This window comes from Aethina tumida, chromosome 2, assembly GCF_024364675.1.
Source record: "Aethina tumida isolate Nest 87 chromosome 2, icAetTumi1.1, whole genome shotgun sequence".
Classification (NCBI taxonomy): domain Eukaryota; kingdom Metazoa; phylum Arthropoda; class Insecta; order Coleoptera; family Nitidulidae; genus Aethina; species Aethina tumida.
The window spans coordinates 16506980-16526509 of record NC_065436.1 but is presented as its reverse complement, the minus strand read 5'-3'; the positions used below and the strand labels follow the sequence as shown (position 1 = coordinate 16526509).

The window sequence follows — 19530 nt, the reverse complement described above, 5'->3', positions numbered from 1 at the left end:
CGCACTATACACAAACGTATCGGTGAATATTTCTTGTATTAGAAATAATTCTGTTAGCTACAAATCAATAACTAAATATTTGGCTGGCAAAATGTAGAGTAACTTTTTATTAAATGTCACAAATCTCTACAAAATCCACAATAATTTTTAGTTTTACAGTATACACCAAAGTAAACTGAGTTAATATAATGCCTCGAGGAACGAAAATATTTTTCGAATTAAAATCACGAATTGTATCGTTCTTTCAATCCGGTGAGAGAAAAATCGATATCACTCGATTGCGTGTTTTACAACATTTTTCAAGATTTGGTAATGTGGAAGGAAAAAATAAAACTGGAAGACCAAGAAAACCTAATAGGTTTCAGGATAAACAAATTTTATCCTACTCCAAAAAAGATCCTTTCCTGAGTTCCAGCAAAATAAAAGGTCTACTTGAGGCACAACTTGGAATTAGTGTTTCTTCAAGAACCGTAAGAGATAGATTACTACAAGGGGGTCTTCAGGTGAGAAGGCCAGACCAAAAAACCGCTGCAGAAGAACAGACGAGCCAGAGTTGAGTTTACCAGGTCCCTTTTACACAGGACTTTAAATGATTGGAAACGAGCGATGTGGAGTGATGAAATCAAGTTTAATCTGGTTGGCAGAGATGGGATTTTATATGTAAGGCGACCTATTCATGAAAATTTTAACCCAAAGTTTACCATACTCACTGTTAAACACGGCGACAGGTCGGTAATGGTATGGGGCAGCTATTCGGGATTTGTAATGAGTCCTCTCCTTTGAATAGAGGGTATTATGGATCGTTTTATGTATAAAGAAATATTGAGGAATAACATGGTACCGTATTCAGATATAAATATGCCACTAAAACTTCATTTTTAACAAGATAATGACCCGAAGCACACTTCAAAATATTTGAAGCAGTGGATTTTAAGGGAAAAAATTAATGTTTTGAACTGGCCGTGTCAATTTCCCGCTCTAAAGTTCATTAAAAACTTATGGGAGATAGTGAACAACAAAATAAGACACAAAGAGTGTAGTAATCAGCAAGATTTATTCACGGTTCTTCAAGAGACCTGACAAAATATGTATCCAAATATTATTGGCCATCTACTGCTTTTACATGAAAAAAAGGTGTTTGGAAGTTATTCATAATAATGGGAATTTTACAATATATTAGTGTAGAATTAATTAAAATACTAATTACAAATTATTTGTTTATTATATAACATAAGTTGCTCAACTTTTTGCCAGTCCAAAACAAATAATCATCAGTAAAATTAATTTATTTTATTTTTTTTATTGTTTAACTAACATATGTAATTGTTAAATTTATAAAGGAAAGTTAATTTTCAATATACATTTTTAGTTGCTCTATGTTCTGCCAATACTGTACGTTTTTTATAAATGAATCCAAGAATCGCCTTATTAAATATTTATATACAATAAGGATATTATTGAAACACTTTGTATATATTTTACTTATCTGCACATAAGATTTTGATGATTGGTGGTGATTAATTCAACCAATTTTAAATTAAGCGTTTGCTCACGTAATAAAACTTTTTAAAAATGAATCTTGAAACAATCAATATCACTCTAATTGATTTTAAATGAACAATTAATTTTAACTAACAACTCCACACAACAATAATATTTTATAATCATCGTTAGGTTAGATTGCGCCTTGTATATTAATAATTAATTGACGTCATGTTCACGATGGCATTACGTGTTCGAACGTGAATACATACGCTTTTAGTTCATCGGGACCATAACAAATATTTCAATGGCTCATCCAAAATTAATTTTGGCGGATTGTGTGAAAACTTTGGCCACAGTGTCAAGGTATTTTTGGGTTTGTGACGTTTGATTAGAAATACACCAGTCTGTGAACGAATTCAAAACATTATTTCGCATCCAAAACACTAACTCAGAAAAATATTACGCAGTCTGGACTGTTCGATGTTCTGTTGTGGTGATAAATATTTATCAAGTTAATTAATTTATTACTTATCTTTAGGCTTATGAAATTATATAAAATTTAGCGCACGAAAAATAATAAATTAGCCGCCAATCCAATTTATGCGCAGCCTTTAATTAACGGGGTTATTCTCGTATGAATAATTTGGATAGGTTGCGAGTTGCCAATTATAACGTCGATCGCGATTGGTCTCTTTTCAAAGGATTAGAACCTATTTACAAATTGGATACGTGTGTCAGAGTCACTTATTAATATAATATATTTTAGTGATACATATTGTTTTTTCAGTTCTCTCCATATAAATTGATTAAATTACAAAAATCTTAAGAACAGAAGAAGTAATTAAAATTGTTTAACTGTCGAACTTCGAAGACTCGAAGCAAATTGGTTGGCAATGGCGTCCAGGGTGAATATTAATTATGTGTAATTTTTACTTGATAATTCGAACTTCTATTACTCCTAGTCCTAGAATTTACTTTATGGTGTTTACATAATTACAACATCTTAAACTATAAATGGAAGTACATTTTACTAATTTAATTTTTCCAATTAAATGTTTTAAAGAGAACCCCTACAATGATAATATTTTGCTACTAGGCTTCGTGTTTAATCGTAGCTCGTCGATTATTTTCAATGGAACACCCAGTATAATTTTGGATTTTTAAATTCTACATATAATTGCAAATATAATAATGATTATACCATGTTGGCAATGGTGTCCAGGGTGAATATTAATTATGTGTAATTTTTACTTGATAATTCAAACTTCTATTACTTCTAGTCCTAGAATTTACTTTATGGTGTTTACATGATTACAACATCCAAAATTCTAAATGGAAGTAAATTTTACTAAAGGTCTTTCCAATTAATTGTTTTAAAGACAACCCCTACAATGGTAATGCATATATTTTGCTACTAGGCTTCGTGTTTAATCATAGCTCGTCGGTTACTTTCAATGGAACACCCAGTATAAATTTGGATTTTTAAATTCTACATATAATTGCAAATATAATAATGATTATACCGTGTTGGCAATGGCATCCAGGGTGAATATTAATTATGTGTAATTTTTACTTGATAACTCGAACTTCTATTACTCCTAGTCCCAGAATTTACTTTATGGTGTTTACATGATTACAACATCCTAAATTCTAAATGGAAGTACATTTTACTAAAGGTTTTCCCAATTAATTGTTTGAAAGACAACCCCTACAATGGTAATGCTTATATTTTGCTAAAAGGCTTCGTGTCTAATCGTAGCTCGTCGTTTATTTTCAATGGAACACTCAGTATAATTTTGGATTTTTAAATTCTATATATAATTGCAAATATAATAATGATTATACCGTGTTGGCAATGGTGTCCAGGATGAATATTAATTATGTGTAATTTTTACTTGATAATTCAAACTTCTATTACTTCTAGTCCCAGAATTTACTTTATGGTGTTTACATGATTACAACATCCAAAATTCTAAATGGAAGTAAATTTTATTAAAGGTTTTTCCAATTAATTGTCTTAAAAATAACCCCAACAATGGTAATGCTTATATTTTACTAGACTTTGTGTTTAATGGTAGCTTTTTTAAAAATGAAAATAAAAATCATTTCGTTAAACACAAATATCTAATTCTTTTGCATTAAAATAAAAACTTGACATAATATAATACCTAATAATAATAATATAGATTGTATTATTATTTTTGATCTTTTGTAATATTTATATAACTTTCTATGCAGTCTTAACAATTCGAATTGTTTTGTGGCAAATCGCCGTTCGAGTTATGGAAGTTGAACTGTAGTTTACATATTAATGGAGTAAAGCAAAATTCGTATAACGGAATATGGATACGTAATTTTTCGTCAGATGTCGTAATCCTATGTCGTATTAAACTAGCAAAAATAGGAATCAGCATCGGCATATAAATAAACTGCGTTCTTTTAATTTCCGAGAAAAATATTTTAGTAGTTTACAAAGTAGTTGTTTATTTTTTGTGATAAATAATACGCACAAACGCCAGTTATTAATCGTACCGTGTAGACGTCGTTACTATTTTTGCGTTCGCTTTAAAAGTTTAATAAAGGCACACACAAGTTTTGAGTTCAGTGACAATGGCCATGTTTTCTGTTCGGTGAACTCTGGATATATATTTTTCTCTCAGATTAAGGTACTGAGTATTATACCTGTCAGTCAATTAATACGCAATTATTAAATGGAGTCATTTCATTAGCGAAGGCGCCAATTTCTTCGGTCGAAAGTCGCGGAGGTTTCGTCTAATTAAGATATAAACATTAATCTGCGGGGTCGACGAACTCGAAACCTACCACACTTTTCTTTTCTGTTACAGATAAATAACTCGCATATTCGAAAACCTTCGTAACAAAATCAAATTAAACAATCAGGGATATTTTGGAACCAGCTACAAAACAAGCACACAAGAAAACTAGTCTTGCAATCGTAAGGTAAATATAAAAACGCACACTTTACTTGTTAATTTAGATTCTACATTAACTTTGTGTGGTAAGTGTTTATACGTCCAACAAAGCCACGTTGTTTAGATTTAGTAGTAGTACAACACAGTTGTGAGTTTCTAAAAGGAAATCACTTTCTCAAGATCTCCTTTTCAGTTCATTATTTTTTACAGCATTAAATGAAACCATCTGAAGGTAATTAGTTGTAAATTTGCACATACAGTACTGGTTGAAAAGATATTGATTTAAAATTTTTATAGTCATATTAACTTTGCTTAAATTACTTAAATTTCACTTCAGCTTTTGTCGGTTATTTTCAATAGACCATCCAGTATAATTTTGGATTTTTAAATTCTACGTATACAGTATTGGCAGAAAGTAGAGCAACTTTAAAAATATATAAATTGCTGCCGCCTTGTATAAGCAAATCTAATATAATTTATACCAATTATGAACGCACTGTATACAAACATATCGGTGAATATTTCTTCTATTAGAAATAATTCTGTTAGCTACAAATCAAATACTAAATATTTGGCTGGCAAAAAGTAGAGGAACTTTTTACTAAATGTCACTAATCTCTACAAAATCCACAATAATTTTTAGTTTTACAGTATACACCAAAGTAAACTGAGTTAATATAATGCCTCGAGGAACAAAAATATTTTCCGAATTAAAATCACGAATTGTATCGTTCTTTCAATCCGGTGAGAGAAAAATCGATATCACTCGATTGTGTGTTTTACAACATTTTTCAAGATTTGGTAATGTGGAAGGAAAAAATAAAACTGGAAGACCAAGAAAACCCAATAGATTTCAGGATAAACAAATTTTATCCTACTCCAAAAAAGATCCTTTCCTGAGTTCCAGCAAAATAAAAGGTCCACTTGAGACACAACTTGGAATTAGTGTTTCTTCAAGAACCGTAAAAGATAGATTACTACAAGGGGGTCTTCATGTGAGAAGGCCAGACTAAAAAACCACTGTCGTCAGGGAAGAACAGAGTTGAGTTTACCAGGTCCCTTTTACACAGGACTTTAAATGATTGGAAACGAGCGATGTGGAGTGATGAAATCAAGTTTAATCTGGTTGGCAGAGATGGGATTTTATATGTTGGCGACCTATTCATGAAAATTTTAACCCAAAGTTCACCATACTCACTGTTAAACACGGCGACAGGTCGGTAATGGTATGAGGCAGCTATTCGGGATTTGGAATGAGTCCTCTCCTTTGAATAAAGGGTACTATGGATCGGTTTATGTATAAAGAAATATTGAGGAACAACATGGTACCGTATTCAGATATAAATATGCCACTAAAACTTCATTTTTAACAAGATAATGACCCGAAGCACACTTCAAAATATTTGAAGCAGTGGATTTTAAGGGAAAAAATTAATGTTTTGAACTGGCCGTGTCAATTTTCCGATCTAAACTTCATTGAAAACTTATGGGAGATAGTGAACAACAAAATAAGACACAAAGAGTGTAGTAATCAGCAAGATTTATTCACGGTTCTTCAAGAGTCCTGACAAAATATGTATCCAAAATATTATTGACCATCTACTGCTTTTACATGAAAAAAAGGTGTTTGGAAGTTATTCATAATAATGGGAGTTTTACAATATATTAGTGTAGAATTAATACAACTTTTGCCACCTCAAACTAAATAGTCATTAGTAAAATTAAACTCTTTATTTTTTTATTGTTTAACTATGTAACTGTTAAGGGGAAGTTAATTTTCAATATACATTTTTTTGAACATAATAACCGGGACGAAAATTATTTCAATTTTAAAAAAGTTGCTCCACTTAATTAAATTAACCTTAATTCAATGAGTACATTATACACTAAACCAAATAAAACCTAAATGATACTTAACTCAAATATTTTCAATACTTCTATATTATTATTTAGCCCAGTAAAATGACAAATTGTGACTAATAATTTATTTTTATTTATAATTTTAAATAAATAATGTTTCGACTGCAGGTCAAAGCTATAAAAAATGTTGCTGTTAGCTGAGAAATCACTTTGATTTGGTTGAATTAGTTCTTGAAAGTGGATTTGAATAATTTTGAGCAAAACATGCACAATCTACGCAATGAGTCATCGACTTGAATAGCAACAATCAAATTAAATTTGTTGTCCTTGCAAGTAGCGGATGGCGGTGCACCTGATCCGTCGAAAGTGACTGTCGACATAATTCGCATAAAGAAATTAGACGATTAGACATAATAAAAATATTTAGCCAATTATTATGTTTTTTTAATATTGCCTATAATTAAATTATTTTATCAAGATGAAGTGTAGATTAAATAAATTTTCTGAGAGTGAATAAGTATGCTCGTAGTCATGACCTACTTAAAGAATTGCAAGATGTTTCTAAGTAAATCGTTGTTGCATCAATCTGCGTTATATTTAACTGCGTTATTTACTAATGTGACGACAAACCATTTTTGTCTGAATTTCTGATATTCGACCTTAGGTGTTCGTTGGATAAAAATTGGATTATAATAATCCAAATTAACAAACAAACAGAACTGACCTCTTATTGAATTTTATTTCTTCAAGACTAAACACTAAATTGTACGATGATTACATGCAAAATATTGCACAATATTTGTTAAGAACTCCTAAACAAACACATCAATAAAAACAAAACAATGAGCAATCAGCATTGGTTGTTTAATTTCAAGCTTCCATAAAACCGTTACATTGAAAGAGCATAATTTCTCCGCCAGTTTATTGAGAAAGGGGTTTATGGGTTACGATTAAATTTACTATTTTTATAATATTACAACTTTCTATTGTTCATAAACGTCATCGTACTTAAATACTCGACTATCGAAAAACAAGCAGTCTACTTTTAAATTTGATAACGTGTTATCTATTTAAAGTATTGGTAAAAAAGCATGTGCGAGGGTTGCTCATATTGCAATCTAAATAAAATATTTATCAGTTTCGACCAAAATAAGATATTGTGTCCTTGTTTAATAAAAATACTCACGTATGTCTGTTTAAAATATTAACTGCGTTTAAAAGTAATGGGTATTGCAAATGCACCATCTTTGAATATTAAATTTATGTTGGCATATAGGTTGATTGATTCAATTATTCATTAGAACCGAAAAATATATTGTTTTAAAATTTTAATAGTAATATTAAATTTAATTTTCCAATAGTTTTTGGAGTATTTTTTTGATTGATTGATGGTCTAATATAGTAATTTTGATGCTGGAAAGTTTCTATTTTACATATACGTTAAACATTGTTTATATAAATATTGTAAATCAATTTAAAAATAATCAAAATGAAATAAGAAGTCTAAAGTTCAAAATTAAAAAATCTGCTATTGATAAAAATTTGTAAATAAATAGTAATTTTGTGTTCCTTGTCTAACAATTATCGATTTATTTTAAAAACCAAACCTTTAAACATTGGTTTGTAGATAAAATAACTTTAGACCATAATTAATAATAACAGCTGAAGAATGTTATTAAATGTGTTATTGGAATTTGGAGTAGTCCATTTGATAACCCGAAATTTTAAATTCTAGTATTGTATATAAATTCTATTTACATTATTTATTTAACTTATTCATTAAAAGTTTATGGAGAGTAGAAAAAGGTATTGAATTTTTATTGCTATTATAAATTGAATTGAACAACTCAAATTTATTTTGACATTAACTTTGTATTTTCAATGGAACATCCTGTATATTTTCGAAATTTTAAATTTTACATATAATTTCAAATAAAATGTGTTTAAAACGCATTTTTAAAACATATCATTTGATAATTCGAAATTTTAAATTCTAGTTGTATTTTATATACATTCTATTTACATTGTTCATCTAACTTATTCATTAAAAGTTTATAGAGAGTAGAAAAAGGTATTGATTTTAAATTTTCATAGCTATTATAAATTGAATTGAACAACTCAAATTTATTTTGACATTAACGTTATTACTTTCAATGGAACAGTCTGTATATTTTCGGAATTTTAAATTTTCCATATAATTTCAAATAAAATGACTATACTATGTCCTATACTTAAACTCAATAGTTTTCGAGTTATATTTTTTTCAAAAAATGTCAGATTAATGGTTTTACTAAAATATCTGTACAGCCACTAAATTTTATGAAGCTCATTTTTGGTATAGATGTTAAAAAAGGGGCGTCCTATATAGAGACATTATTAGTATTTCCAAATTTTATACAGGATGTTTAAAATGCATTTTTAAAACATATCATTTGATAATTCGAAATTTTAAATTCTAGTTTTGTATATAAATTCTATTTACATTATTTATAGAACTTATTCATTAAAAGTTTAAGGAGATTACAAAAAGGTATTGATATAAATTTGACATTAAACTTTGTTATTTTCAACAACACCCTGTATATGAATTTTAAATTTTACATATAATTTCAAATAAAATGATTATACTTGTCATATACTTAAACTCAATAGATTTCGAGTTATTAACCTTTTTTCGAAAAATGTCAGATTAATGGTCTTACTAAAATATCTGTAAAGAATATTTTCCCAAAAACTTTTTTTATGTAAATTAAGTTGTTTATATTATTTATTTTATTAGTCAGCTTTTATTATATATAGACTAAATATAAGACAATAAAATAATAATCAATAGACAGGAAAAAGAAAATGAGATAAGTAATAAGTAATAATAAACTAATGAATAAGTTGTGCATTAATTTCTAATGAATAAGTTGGTTAAATACCCTTATTTTATATAATACAATTAAAAATTAATATTTAATATGCGTATTAGTAAAAAAGAACAACTATTATAAAAGTGTAAAATCAAAACACAATTCTGACTTACCTTGAATTTAGATTAACAAAAAAGATTTTTCCTCTGTAATATGAATTTAATTGCTCATTGTATAAATGATTGTGATATGAAACTGAAATCATATTTCCAGTCAAAACCACTTAAATAAATAAGTTTACATATCTTTATATAAAAGTACATGAAATTTGGTGTTTCTATTTTGTCTACGAGACTTAAATTATACTTATCTTACATTCATTAGTGGTTTGTTTATGAGCTATAGTAGTATGAGATCTTTTAAAAATATAGATGACATTTTTATATTTTTATTCTCAAATTATCAAACATTATCTATGTGAGTACTAAACGGCTATACTATGTAATATATCACGAAACAAAACTGTATAATTTTGCAGCAAACGTAAGAATCGTAAAACTTATTAGGCAATTACTCATATTATATCTACGGTTGATCCGCATGGGGTTCATCTTGCGTCAACAGTCTTTCCACTGCAGCATTGACGTCGCCAAAAGTCGAAACCAGAGCTCGAATGTTCGCCTCTCTGTTGGTGAACCCTATTTCCGCCAACTGCTCCAGCTGGCTACGATACAGCTCCTCAGGTGGCGTATTGTTATTCTGCATCATGCCCGACATCATTTGCGAAAACAGCTCCGCCAAAGTGTCAGTGCGAACATTAGGGGCCGCCGGATTAGGATTAGGGGCAACAGGATTGGTCGCGGGTACGGTGTTAGTCGGTAGGATCGGGATAATTGGCGGCATGGGGTCAGTCGGTTGGGCATTATTCGGCGCCAAATTATTCGTATTCAGTTCCTGCACGTAGGTGCTCAACGACGACACCAAATTTTGAATGTCCTGATTCTCGACCTGCGGCATAAGGTGCGGAATCTGCTCCAATATGGCGGAGTAGTTCATGGCGCTCGGGTCTGATTGCATGGCCTCCATTAACAGGCGCATGGAGGGCGTGTTGAGCAGCTGCTGTATCATCGGTCTCATTTGCTCCAAAGTCTGCCTTTGGGAGTCTTCTAGGCCCTCGAACAGCGAGGAGCTGATGCCCAGGTTGCCGAACGGGGCTTCGACGTTAACCGGGGGACTGTCCAAGTTGGAGTTCAACGAAGGCTGCGGAGTTGGTTGGGGTTCGGTGCGAACCACGACGTGGATGGACAATCCGTCCTTTACCTTAAGTTGCTTGAGCGTGTCTTCGTCTTTCATGATCTTGCCCGCGAATATTAGAACCAGGTCTTTGGGTTCTGCTTTGAATTTAATCGCCACGACGTCTTTGAACTCCTTCACCGTTAGGTCTTGGGACACTTTCACCGAATCTTTCATGGTTGTAGTCTTTATCGTAAGGGTGATCAAGGTGTCAGGTTCGGAGTCTACGATTTCTTTGTTTTCTTTCTTGGCGTTTTCTTGGTTTATTGGTAATTCGTCAGCCATTTTCTGCAAATTAGGAACTGTTAATGTTCGTCCTTTTTAAAATAAATACACCCTTGGGATCTAAAGTATTTAATAGCATTTAGTATTTAAAGATATTGGCGCATCAGTTGAAGGGGCATCCATGGATGACAGTCATGATAGTTGTAAAAAGGGACCTGAAGGCAAATGCATTTTGCCCGAGGCAACGATATTGAAACGAGCCCAACCATTTATCGAATGGACTGAACGCGAACAAAGCGTACGACCAGAGCGCATGACCAGAATCACCCAGCTGGTCGTGAACAAACGAAACAGCTGACGCACCTTGTTCCCCACGCTTCCCTCTCCCAAAAACGTATCCGATCAGCTGAGATCAAGGCGCTTGTCCCTGTCAATTGTGTGTTGTTTTCTGTGGCTTCACAGACAGTGAATCCTGTAATAGGGTATAGAACACTTGACAACCTGTGCTTTTGTCCTGTTCTTGCGAGACTGTTCAGACGTAAGTGGGTTTTTTTATTTATTTCTTGTAATTATGTGAGTGGTGCAGTGCTTTATTGGCCCTACGTGTCTCGTTGTATGTGCTGTTTGTTTATAAACAAAGGACAAGCTTTGTATACATGTAGCTTAAATAGGTAAACACAACATAATTCGTTGTTAAGGAGACGAGATGATGCAATCTCATTAGCGTTGCCTTAAAATTGCACAAGGCTTTATTAATGTTACGTTCTCATTATCAAATTAGCCGACGATTCATCTTGTTTGAAACGTTTTGACGTAAAAATTTTATACATGTCACCACCGTTGATGTCAGTTCAATACCGTTTTATATTTGTTTAGAACATTTCTAATATTACACCTAGAAACAGAGTAGCAAGATCAAGGTCGAGATTATTAATGAACATCTACAAAGCACAGTTTCACAATTATATTTTTATTCGACGTTTCTTTGTTTTCTAATGTTGCTACCGATTGCATGACGCTTAATGACGTACAGTTAAAAATTCAAAACAGAAGTTAAACCAGATTGTCACGCGTCTAGGTGATGGCAAATATTATAATTCGCGGGCGAATTGCGCGTTAACCGTTCACTATTGTCATCGCCTGTAGATTTAATTAAAATGTTTGATGTTTTGTTGATGAGCTACTGCCCGTGAAAATTATGCAATGTTTGCACACTTATGGGCATGGAAACATTTAAATTATTTATATAAATTATGATAATATATGTATGTTTAAAATAAAATGATTTTGTCCTATTTTTGTGTAAACATCTATTCTAATTACTGTACTATGATAATATTTTCCCAGTTGGGATTAAAGTTAAATTCATTAAACAGATTTACCACATTCTTTAAATTACACCACCATAGAAGTAAATATTTATTCATTCTTCATCTTATAATATCACATTTTTGTCCGTAATTATAATTTTTTAGGTAAAAAATCAAAAATTAATGCCTTAAATTTAAACAACCAGTAGTTTAGTTGGAATTAAAGTTAAATTCATTAAACAGATATCAACATTCTTTTAATTACACCACCATAGTAGTAAATAATTATTGATTCCTCATCTTATAATCACATTTTTGTCCCTAATTATACTTTTTCAGATAAAAAGTCAAAAATTAATGCCTCAAATTTAAACAACCGGTAGTTTATTTAAAAAACGCAGACAAAAACAATTTTACAAGCGATTATAGCAAAATATTTAAGTAACTGAGCCAGACAAATTTAACTAAGTTTTTAAAAACAATTATAATATCAATAACTTGATGGGCACTTTCAACTGAATATAAAATTTCGTCATTATTGACACCAAGGACTTCTTCATTTCAAGTATATTGAAGGCCAATAACATATAATTCCAGTTGGTAAGCATTTGCCATTTAATACTATAAGAACTATGAGTTTAAATTATTTAAAAATTGTTGATATAAATATTGCAAATCACTTTAAAAATAATCTTAATGAAATAAGACGACTAAAGTTCAAAACTAAAAAATCTGCTATTGATAAGAGTTTGTAAATAAATAGTAAATTTGTGTTTCTTGTCAGAGGGATTATCGATTTATTTTAAAAACCAAACCTTCAAACATTGGTTTGCAGATAAGATAATTTTTGACTACTCGGATAATACATAATAGTGCTAAAACAATTTATAATAACAACTGAAGAATGTTATTAAATGTGTTAGTTATTGGAATTTGGAGTAGTTCATTTGGTAATTTGAAATTTTAAATTCTAGTATTGTATATAAATTCTATTTACATTATTTATCTAACTTATTCATTAAGAGTTTATGGAGATTAGAAAAAGGTATTGATTTGAAATTTTTAAAGCAATTATATAGTGAATTAAACTCAAATTTATTTTGACATTAACTTTGTTATTTTCAATGGAACACCCTGTATATTTTCGGAATTTTAAATTTTACATATAGTTTTCAAATTATTTTTTCTTTTTCAAAAAATGTCAGATTAGAGGTCTTACTAAAATATCTGTAAAACCACCAATTTTTATGATGAAAAGCTCAATTTTGCTATACACGTTAACAAAGTGACGTCCTATATGGAGCCATTATTAGTATTTCCAAATTTTATACAGGGCGTTTAAAACGCATTTTTAAAACATATCAATTGATACTTCGAAATTTTAAATTCTAGTATTATAAATTGAATTGAACAACTCAAATTTATTTTGACATTAACTTTGTTATTTTCAATGGAACACCCTGTATATTTTTGAAATTTTAAATTTTACCTATAATTTCAAATAAAATGACTATACTATGTCCTATGCTTAAACTCAATAGTTTTCGAGTAATTAATTTTTTTTCAAAAAACGTCAGATTAGTGGTCTTACTAAAATATCTGTAAAACCACCAATTTTTATGACCGAAACCTCATTTTTGGTATACACGTTAACAAAGGGGGGTCCTATATGGAAACATTATTAGTACTCCCAAATTTTGTACGGAATGTTCCTTATTTACGTATAATTTTATGCATCTTAAACCATCAATAACTTTATTATTTTTATGGGAACACCATGTATGTTTTAGCATAATTAAATTTAATATTAAAAAATCTTTCGACTTGTATAAGCATTCCCTAAACTTAACAGAATTTTTACCAAAAATCTTCTTAAGTTTATGAATAAATTATGTTAATCTAGTTCATGAATATAATAAAAATAATAAGTAAAAGACACGATAAATAAGTTTTAAAAACAAATTTTACCAAAAGAAAAACATACTTATAATTGCTGTGTAAATTATTTAGAGGAGTGTAGTGTTATCACATTAATATTTTTATTTTTCAATAATTTGTTTTCAATAATATTTTTGTAAGTTACTTACGTAACTACATAGTTTCATTCGCCAAAGTGTCTCATAAACCGTTCAGTACTATTTTCTACTACATCTAATTTAATAATAAATGAGCATACAATTTATTACATTATTATAACAACAGTTATCAGTAAGTTCTTTATACGTTGCCAACTAAGTGGATATTTCTGGGTTATTTTTAAATATGTAGCAATGTAAACGTGTTTTTAAACGTACTTCGACAATAAGTAAGAATTTTAACACAATATTTATTTGACTTGCTGTGCGCCAAAAATATTTTCAGTTCAATAACACATTTATGCATCATTTAAGATTATGAAGTATTGCCAACAATGTCGTATTATCGTTTATATCGTATTAAATGAAACATGTATCTTTCAGACAATGTTCCAAAACTTAGCCAACTACTTGCTGGGCTCAGTAATAAACCAAGAACAAGGAGCAACGGCAGAGGGGGTCGAAGACAGCAGCACCAGGTTGAGATCGGTGGAGTCGGAGGACGACTGGGTTTTGGTCGATAGAGACAGCGAGGGGAACACCGATAATAGTTCGGTAGAAAGTTTAGATATTAACGAAGACGAAAATGAAGACCGAATCGTACCATTACCAAACATTACCAGGTAATACACAACTATTATCATATTTCAATGTAATAACCGCAACTTATGATAATAGGAGTAGTTCAACATCATCTATACCCTGCACGAACATGGAGGAATCCTGGTTCCTCACGCCGCCACCCTGTTTCACGTCGGCGGGACCCGTCCTGCTGGAGACGTCACCGCTGGAAAACCTCCTCATCGAGCACCCGAGCATGAGCGTCTACTACTCGCACCTGCACAGGAGGCACGGTACACCTTCCCTACGCTCGAACTCACCCTCGGTCCGCTCGAACTCCCCCTCCATAGCCGGCGAACCGGAACCGTTCGAGGTCGAGGAGGTTGAGGAGGAGCAGGTCGCCATCGTCCACCGCAGGACGCCCAGAGTGAACAGGGAGCAGGTGTTGCATCAACAGGAACGACAAAAACTGAAGAGCAAGCATGCTCAAAAGGTACTGAACGTAATTAAAACTATTAATTGGAACGACGTTAACCGTAACGTTAAATGGTTTCAGGTGCAAATGCAAAAAGCTTGTCAGGCAATCAAACGTGGGCATTTGGACCGCAACAATAAGGCTCGTGAAGTAAACAGTCGCAATCGGCGACAAAGGCGCGGGGAACGGTCCCAAGGTGCTAACCGTTCCCACGCCAACAATAACCGCAAGTGCTGAGCACAAATAACGCATCTTGATCTCATTTTCACAACATCTATTCGTCCCCGTATTTTCTATCGTCTTTTTCATTCTGGACTTCATTTTGATCTGTAGGTGTACATGTATGTATCTATGGAATTTATTAATTCTTGACAAGGGAATATTAATTAAAAATCCCTTCACGTAGTTGTATTTATTTACGAGTCTTGAATGAATATAGAATGTTAAATCTCAAAATAAAAAGCACGTGTGATCAAAAAAAATTATATAAATAATAATAACCAAAGCACCGTGTTGTGTTCATTAAAATTTGAGAATTTTTGTGTCAGGTAAAATACGCGTTCATCGTTAGATGTTGTGAGAGTCGTAGTTTATTTAGTAAGTCTTTCATATATTTTTTTTTATTTATAAATGTGTCACATTACCCGCTTTATAAATATATCTGAATAGTTTGTTGAAACTGGGCATTCGTATTTAACTGGCCAGTCTCATGTATATTTGTGTAATGTGATTCTTGTACATACAGAGAAAAGTATATTTTTATTATAATTATTTTAGTGAGAAACTATTTTAAAGTAAATTATTTTTGTTGTTTATGTATATTTTCAAATGGTTAGTATAACTTTTTTGTTGCACCATTTATTGAGTTTATGAATAAATTGGAAGTTGTGGCATACAGGTAATTGAATGAAGCTCTTAGTTGATGTGAAATACATGTTTTAGTTGTTGGGTTCATGAACTCAATAAAAATATTGAAACACAATTATTATTGACAATATTTAAGTCATTCTCGATATTGTTTGATGATTTCGATATATTCAAATAATATTCAAAATCACTGAACAAGTTATAGGTAATCATAACAGAAGCTACTCTATAGGTCTGTAATGGTTGCTGCCGATTTTACATGAAGTTAGATAATGAAAAAAACATTTGCTTTTAAACTGCAGCTGACGTGACTTCCACACTTTAGTTAAAAGCCATCCAATAAATATGACGTTAAGTCAGTGCAGTTTTTCAGCAAATTGTCACTGTAACAGTACAAAAAACAAAAATAATTATTTCATCACTCATCCTCACACCGATCCAAACACATAAAATATAATCGTAATTGTTTTCTGAATGTTGTATCTATTAAAAAGGAAACATTATATTTTCAAATGTAATTAAGATCTTCAATCACTTGAGCTTGATGAAAATATGCAGTAGTCAATAAAACTGATAAAAAAAGCATTCATGCAAATGTATTATTTTGCACATAAGCTGATTAAAAGTATTAAAAAAATATTCATTTCGCGAATAAATTTTATTAATTATTCTTATAGAATATGCAGTCAATTGGTTGAATGATTGTATGTGTGTAACCTAAGATTGTTCTGATGTGATATTTATGAAGAATGTATAATTCAATTTGATTTCAAAGTCTTCAAATATTCACACACAATCTGGACCAAAAAAATCTAATTTTGACAAGCATTCTCAATAAATATCAGTTTAAATAATCTATATATATTTTATTATGTATGTTAAGTAAATTTTGCTTGATAGGTGAGAGCTGTAGCTCTTTGTAAGTTAATGGTATGTATTAATCTTATGTATGATGCACGACTAGATGGTAGTTTCTTAATAATGTATGAGTAGTGTGTTTAAATTAAAAAGTAAATGAGTGTGTAAGGTTTCAAGTTCATTGCTAAATTTTATTACAAGTGCGAAACATGTGGTGTTAAGAATTCTAAAGAATGAAAATAAAAATGTTATAAAAAGTTGAAAACAATAAAAATTAATTATGTTAAAACGAATTTTATTTCCCACTAATTCCTCACAATTATACTGCCACATTAGAAATGATTAATTGAACTGAAATAATTTAGTAAACAGACAATTATACTAAAGTCAAATTTATTTGACAGTGACTCCTTTCAAATCTGATTTACAAATAAAAATTTTTACGTATTTGTATATATAAGAAAGTTGGTCTTCTTCAGACTTTTAGAATGTATCAGGACTTTTTTCAAAAAATGATGTCAGTGTCAGTGGTCTTACTAAAATATCTGTAAAACCACCAATTTTTATGATGGAAAGCTCATTTTTGGAATACACGTTAACAAAGTGGCGTCCTTTATGGAGACATTATTAGTATTTCCAATTTTATACAGGGTGTTCGTTATTTACGTTTAATTTTGTGAATCTTAAACCATCAATAACATTGTTATTTTTATGGGAACACCATGTATAATTAAATTGAATAAATGGTATAAGCATTCCCTAAATTTTACCAAAAATCTTCTTGAGTTTATGAATAAATTGAAAGGTATCGCGCATTTTGGTTACTAGTTCTAGTTCTTCAGTTTTTTAGAATGTATTAGGACTTCAATTTAGACATTTTTAAATTGACTTTTTATGTCATTTTATGACTGATGTTCATTCACATTCAAAAAACAATATAAATATGTATCATTTAATAGCAATACACAGGTCAAATTAATAAAATATAATTTGATATTTTCCCAATAACTTGTTATAAATCATATTAAGTAAAACTTAAAAATTAAACGGTTTTAATGTGAGTAGTACACATATAGCCATATATACATGATCTGCGTACTAATTATTGTAACACATATTGTTACAAATAAATATGTAAATAGTTGAAATAGTGCATGCAGAAATCATTTAACATATCATAATATAATGACATAAAACAGATAAATCAAAATATTGAAATGAATGAAGTTATCGTATATAACCTAAAAATTATGATAATACTTACCTCGCAAAGATGAACAGGTTCAAGAGTTTATTTAAACTGAAAAGATGTTCAGTAATTGGAATGGTTCACGTCAATGCACTACCAGGTAACAATTAGTTAATATTTTAGAGGCGAAAAATTCAACGCCGATTTAATTTGTTTCTGTCACCTTAAACATCACATAATCGTCACCAAGGTTACTAAATATGTCTAATAAAATCTAGTCACATTATTTATATCTTATCTAATTTTTAATAAATACATTTGTATTAAAAAATATGTTACCAACCTGTGTATATAATGGCAAATTTTACTTTGTTTATTTATTAAAAAATATTCTTTCCACTAGAAAATGTGTATCTCAAAAACGTCTTAGGAGTCAAGTTAATATGAAAATGCGGTAAAAATAGTTATGATCATCACAGGAAAAATTTTACCCATTTTAAAATATTTGTATATATAAATATAATTAATGAAATGTATGTTCTTGTAGGAACCCCACGTTTTTCTGGCTCAGTTGACGATATTGTTTCTAAGGCTTGCAAAGAAACTGAGACATACCTAAAAAATAACATTGTATGTATATTAACAGTTTATTAATTGGTCAAGAATTATTACAAATGCAAATATGTTATGGATCCATAATTCCTTTGAGGTGTAAAACCATTGCAATAGTTTAATTGTAACTTACAAATTAATAAAATACATAATATATGAATAAAAGTGTTTTTAGGATGGAATACTTATTGAAAATATGCATGACATACCCTACATACAAGCTAAATATCTGGGACCAGAAATAACAGCAACCATGAGCAGAATATGTACTGAATTAAGAAAAATCATTCCACCGACAGTTCCATGTGGGTTGCAGGTTTTAGCTGCAGGAAATAAAGAAGCTTTGGCTATTGCGAAAGCCACATCACTGGACTTTATTAGGTGTGAAGGGTTTGTGTTTGATCATATTGCAGATGAAGGATACACTGAAGCAAACGCCGGATTAATACTTAGATACAGGAAACAAATAGATGCTGATAAAATATTGATTTTTGCGGATATTAAGAAAAAACACAGGTAATAATATAATAACTGTAATGAATATTTAAAAAATTAAGCTGATATTTTAGTTCTCATGCTGTAACTAGTGATATAAGTTTAGTGGATACTGCAAAGGCGGCGGAATTCTTTTTGGCTGATGGCTTGATTATAACTGGAAACGCTACAGGTGATCCAGCAAATGCTAATGATCTTAAATTAATTAAAGAAACATCCAAGCTACCAGTTATAATAGGTTCGGGTGTTACTATAGACAATCTCTCTGATTATTTAGTGGCAGATGCTCTGATCATTGGATCACATTTTAAGCAGAATGGTGATTGGATGAACGTATTAGATGGAGAGAGGATTAATAATTTTATGAATAAAATATTGCATACTACTGTATCATGATATTCTTAATAAATTTAATTTCAACAAACACAGTCAACATA

The 19530-nt window shown here is 30.5% G+C and overlaps 4 protein-coding genes across 10 annotated transcripts in view; 2 read left to right on the top strand and 2 right to left on the bottom strand.

Annotated features, from left to right (window-relative positions):
- Window positions 1-17086, top strand: part of LOC109597551 (tumor protein p53-inducible nuclear protein 1) — a 22104-nt gene extending 5018 nt beyond the window's left edge. The window contains exons 1-5 of one of the 5 annotated variants that reach the window (XM_020013272.2): window positions 4035-4151; window positions 4332-4446; window positions 14421-14659; window positions 14715-15090; window positions 15154-17086. In XM_020013272.2, the coding sequence (XP_019868831.1) occupies window positions 14424-14659; window positions 14715-15090; window positions 15154-15309 (768 nt within the window). In that variant the 5' untranslated portion in view covers window positions 4035-4151; window positions 4332-4446; window positions 14421-14423 and the 3' untranslated portion in view covers window positions 15310-17086. Of the gene's footprint in view, window positions 1-4034; window positions 4152-4331; window positions 4447-11030; window positions 11190-12388; window positions 12562-14420; window positions 14660-14714; window positions 15091-15153 lie in introns of those variants that run through there. The other 4 variants (XM_020013268.2, XM_020013271.2, XM_020013270.2 and 1 more) reach the window with 4 other exon arrangements.
- LOC109597548 (uncharacterized aarF domain-containing protein kinase 5) overlaps window positions 1-18189 on the bottom strand; it is a 27189-nt gene extending 9000 nt beyond the window's left edge. The window contains exon 1 of the mRNA XM_049963498.1: window positions 18062-18189. The gene's annotated coding sequence lies outside the window, so the exon portion shown is untranslated. The remainder of the gene's footprint in view (window positions 1-18061) is intronic.
- LOC109597536 (ubiquilin-2) lies at window positions 9719-10711 on the bottom strand. Its single transcript, XM_020013254.1, has one exon. The coding sequence runs from the start codon at window positions 10709-10711 to the stop codon at window positions 9719-9721; it is 993 nt and encodes a 330-aa protein (XP_019868813.1).
- On the top strand, window positions 18009-19530 carry LOC109597550 (uncharacterized protein F13E9.13, mitochondrial). 3 transcript variants are annotated; one of them, XM_020013266.2, is made up of 4 exons: window positions 18009-18146; window positions 18534-18616; window positions 18774-19114; window positions 19168-19530. In XM_020013266.2, exons 1-4 carry the CDS (start codon window positions 18071-18073, stop codon window positions 19487-19489), a joined length of 822 nt encoding a protein of 273 aa, XP_019868825.1. In that variant the 5' UTR covers window positions 18009-18070; the 3' UTR covers window positions 19490-19530. The 3 variants fall into 3 exon arrangements, with proteins under 3 accessions (XP_019868825.1, XP_049819474.1, XP_019868826.1); XM_020013267.2 differs by having other exon boundaries at window positions 18081-18146; window positions 18534-18695; XM_049963517.1 differs by lacking the exon at window positions 18534-18616.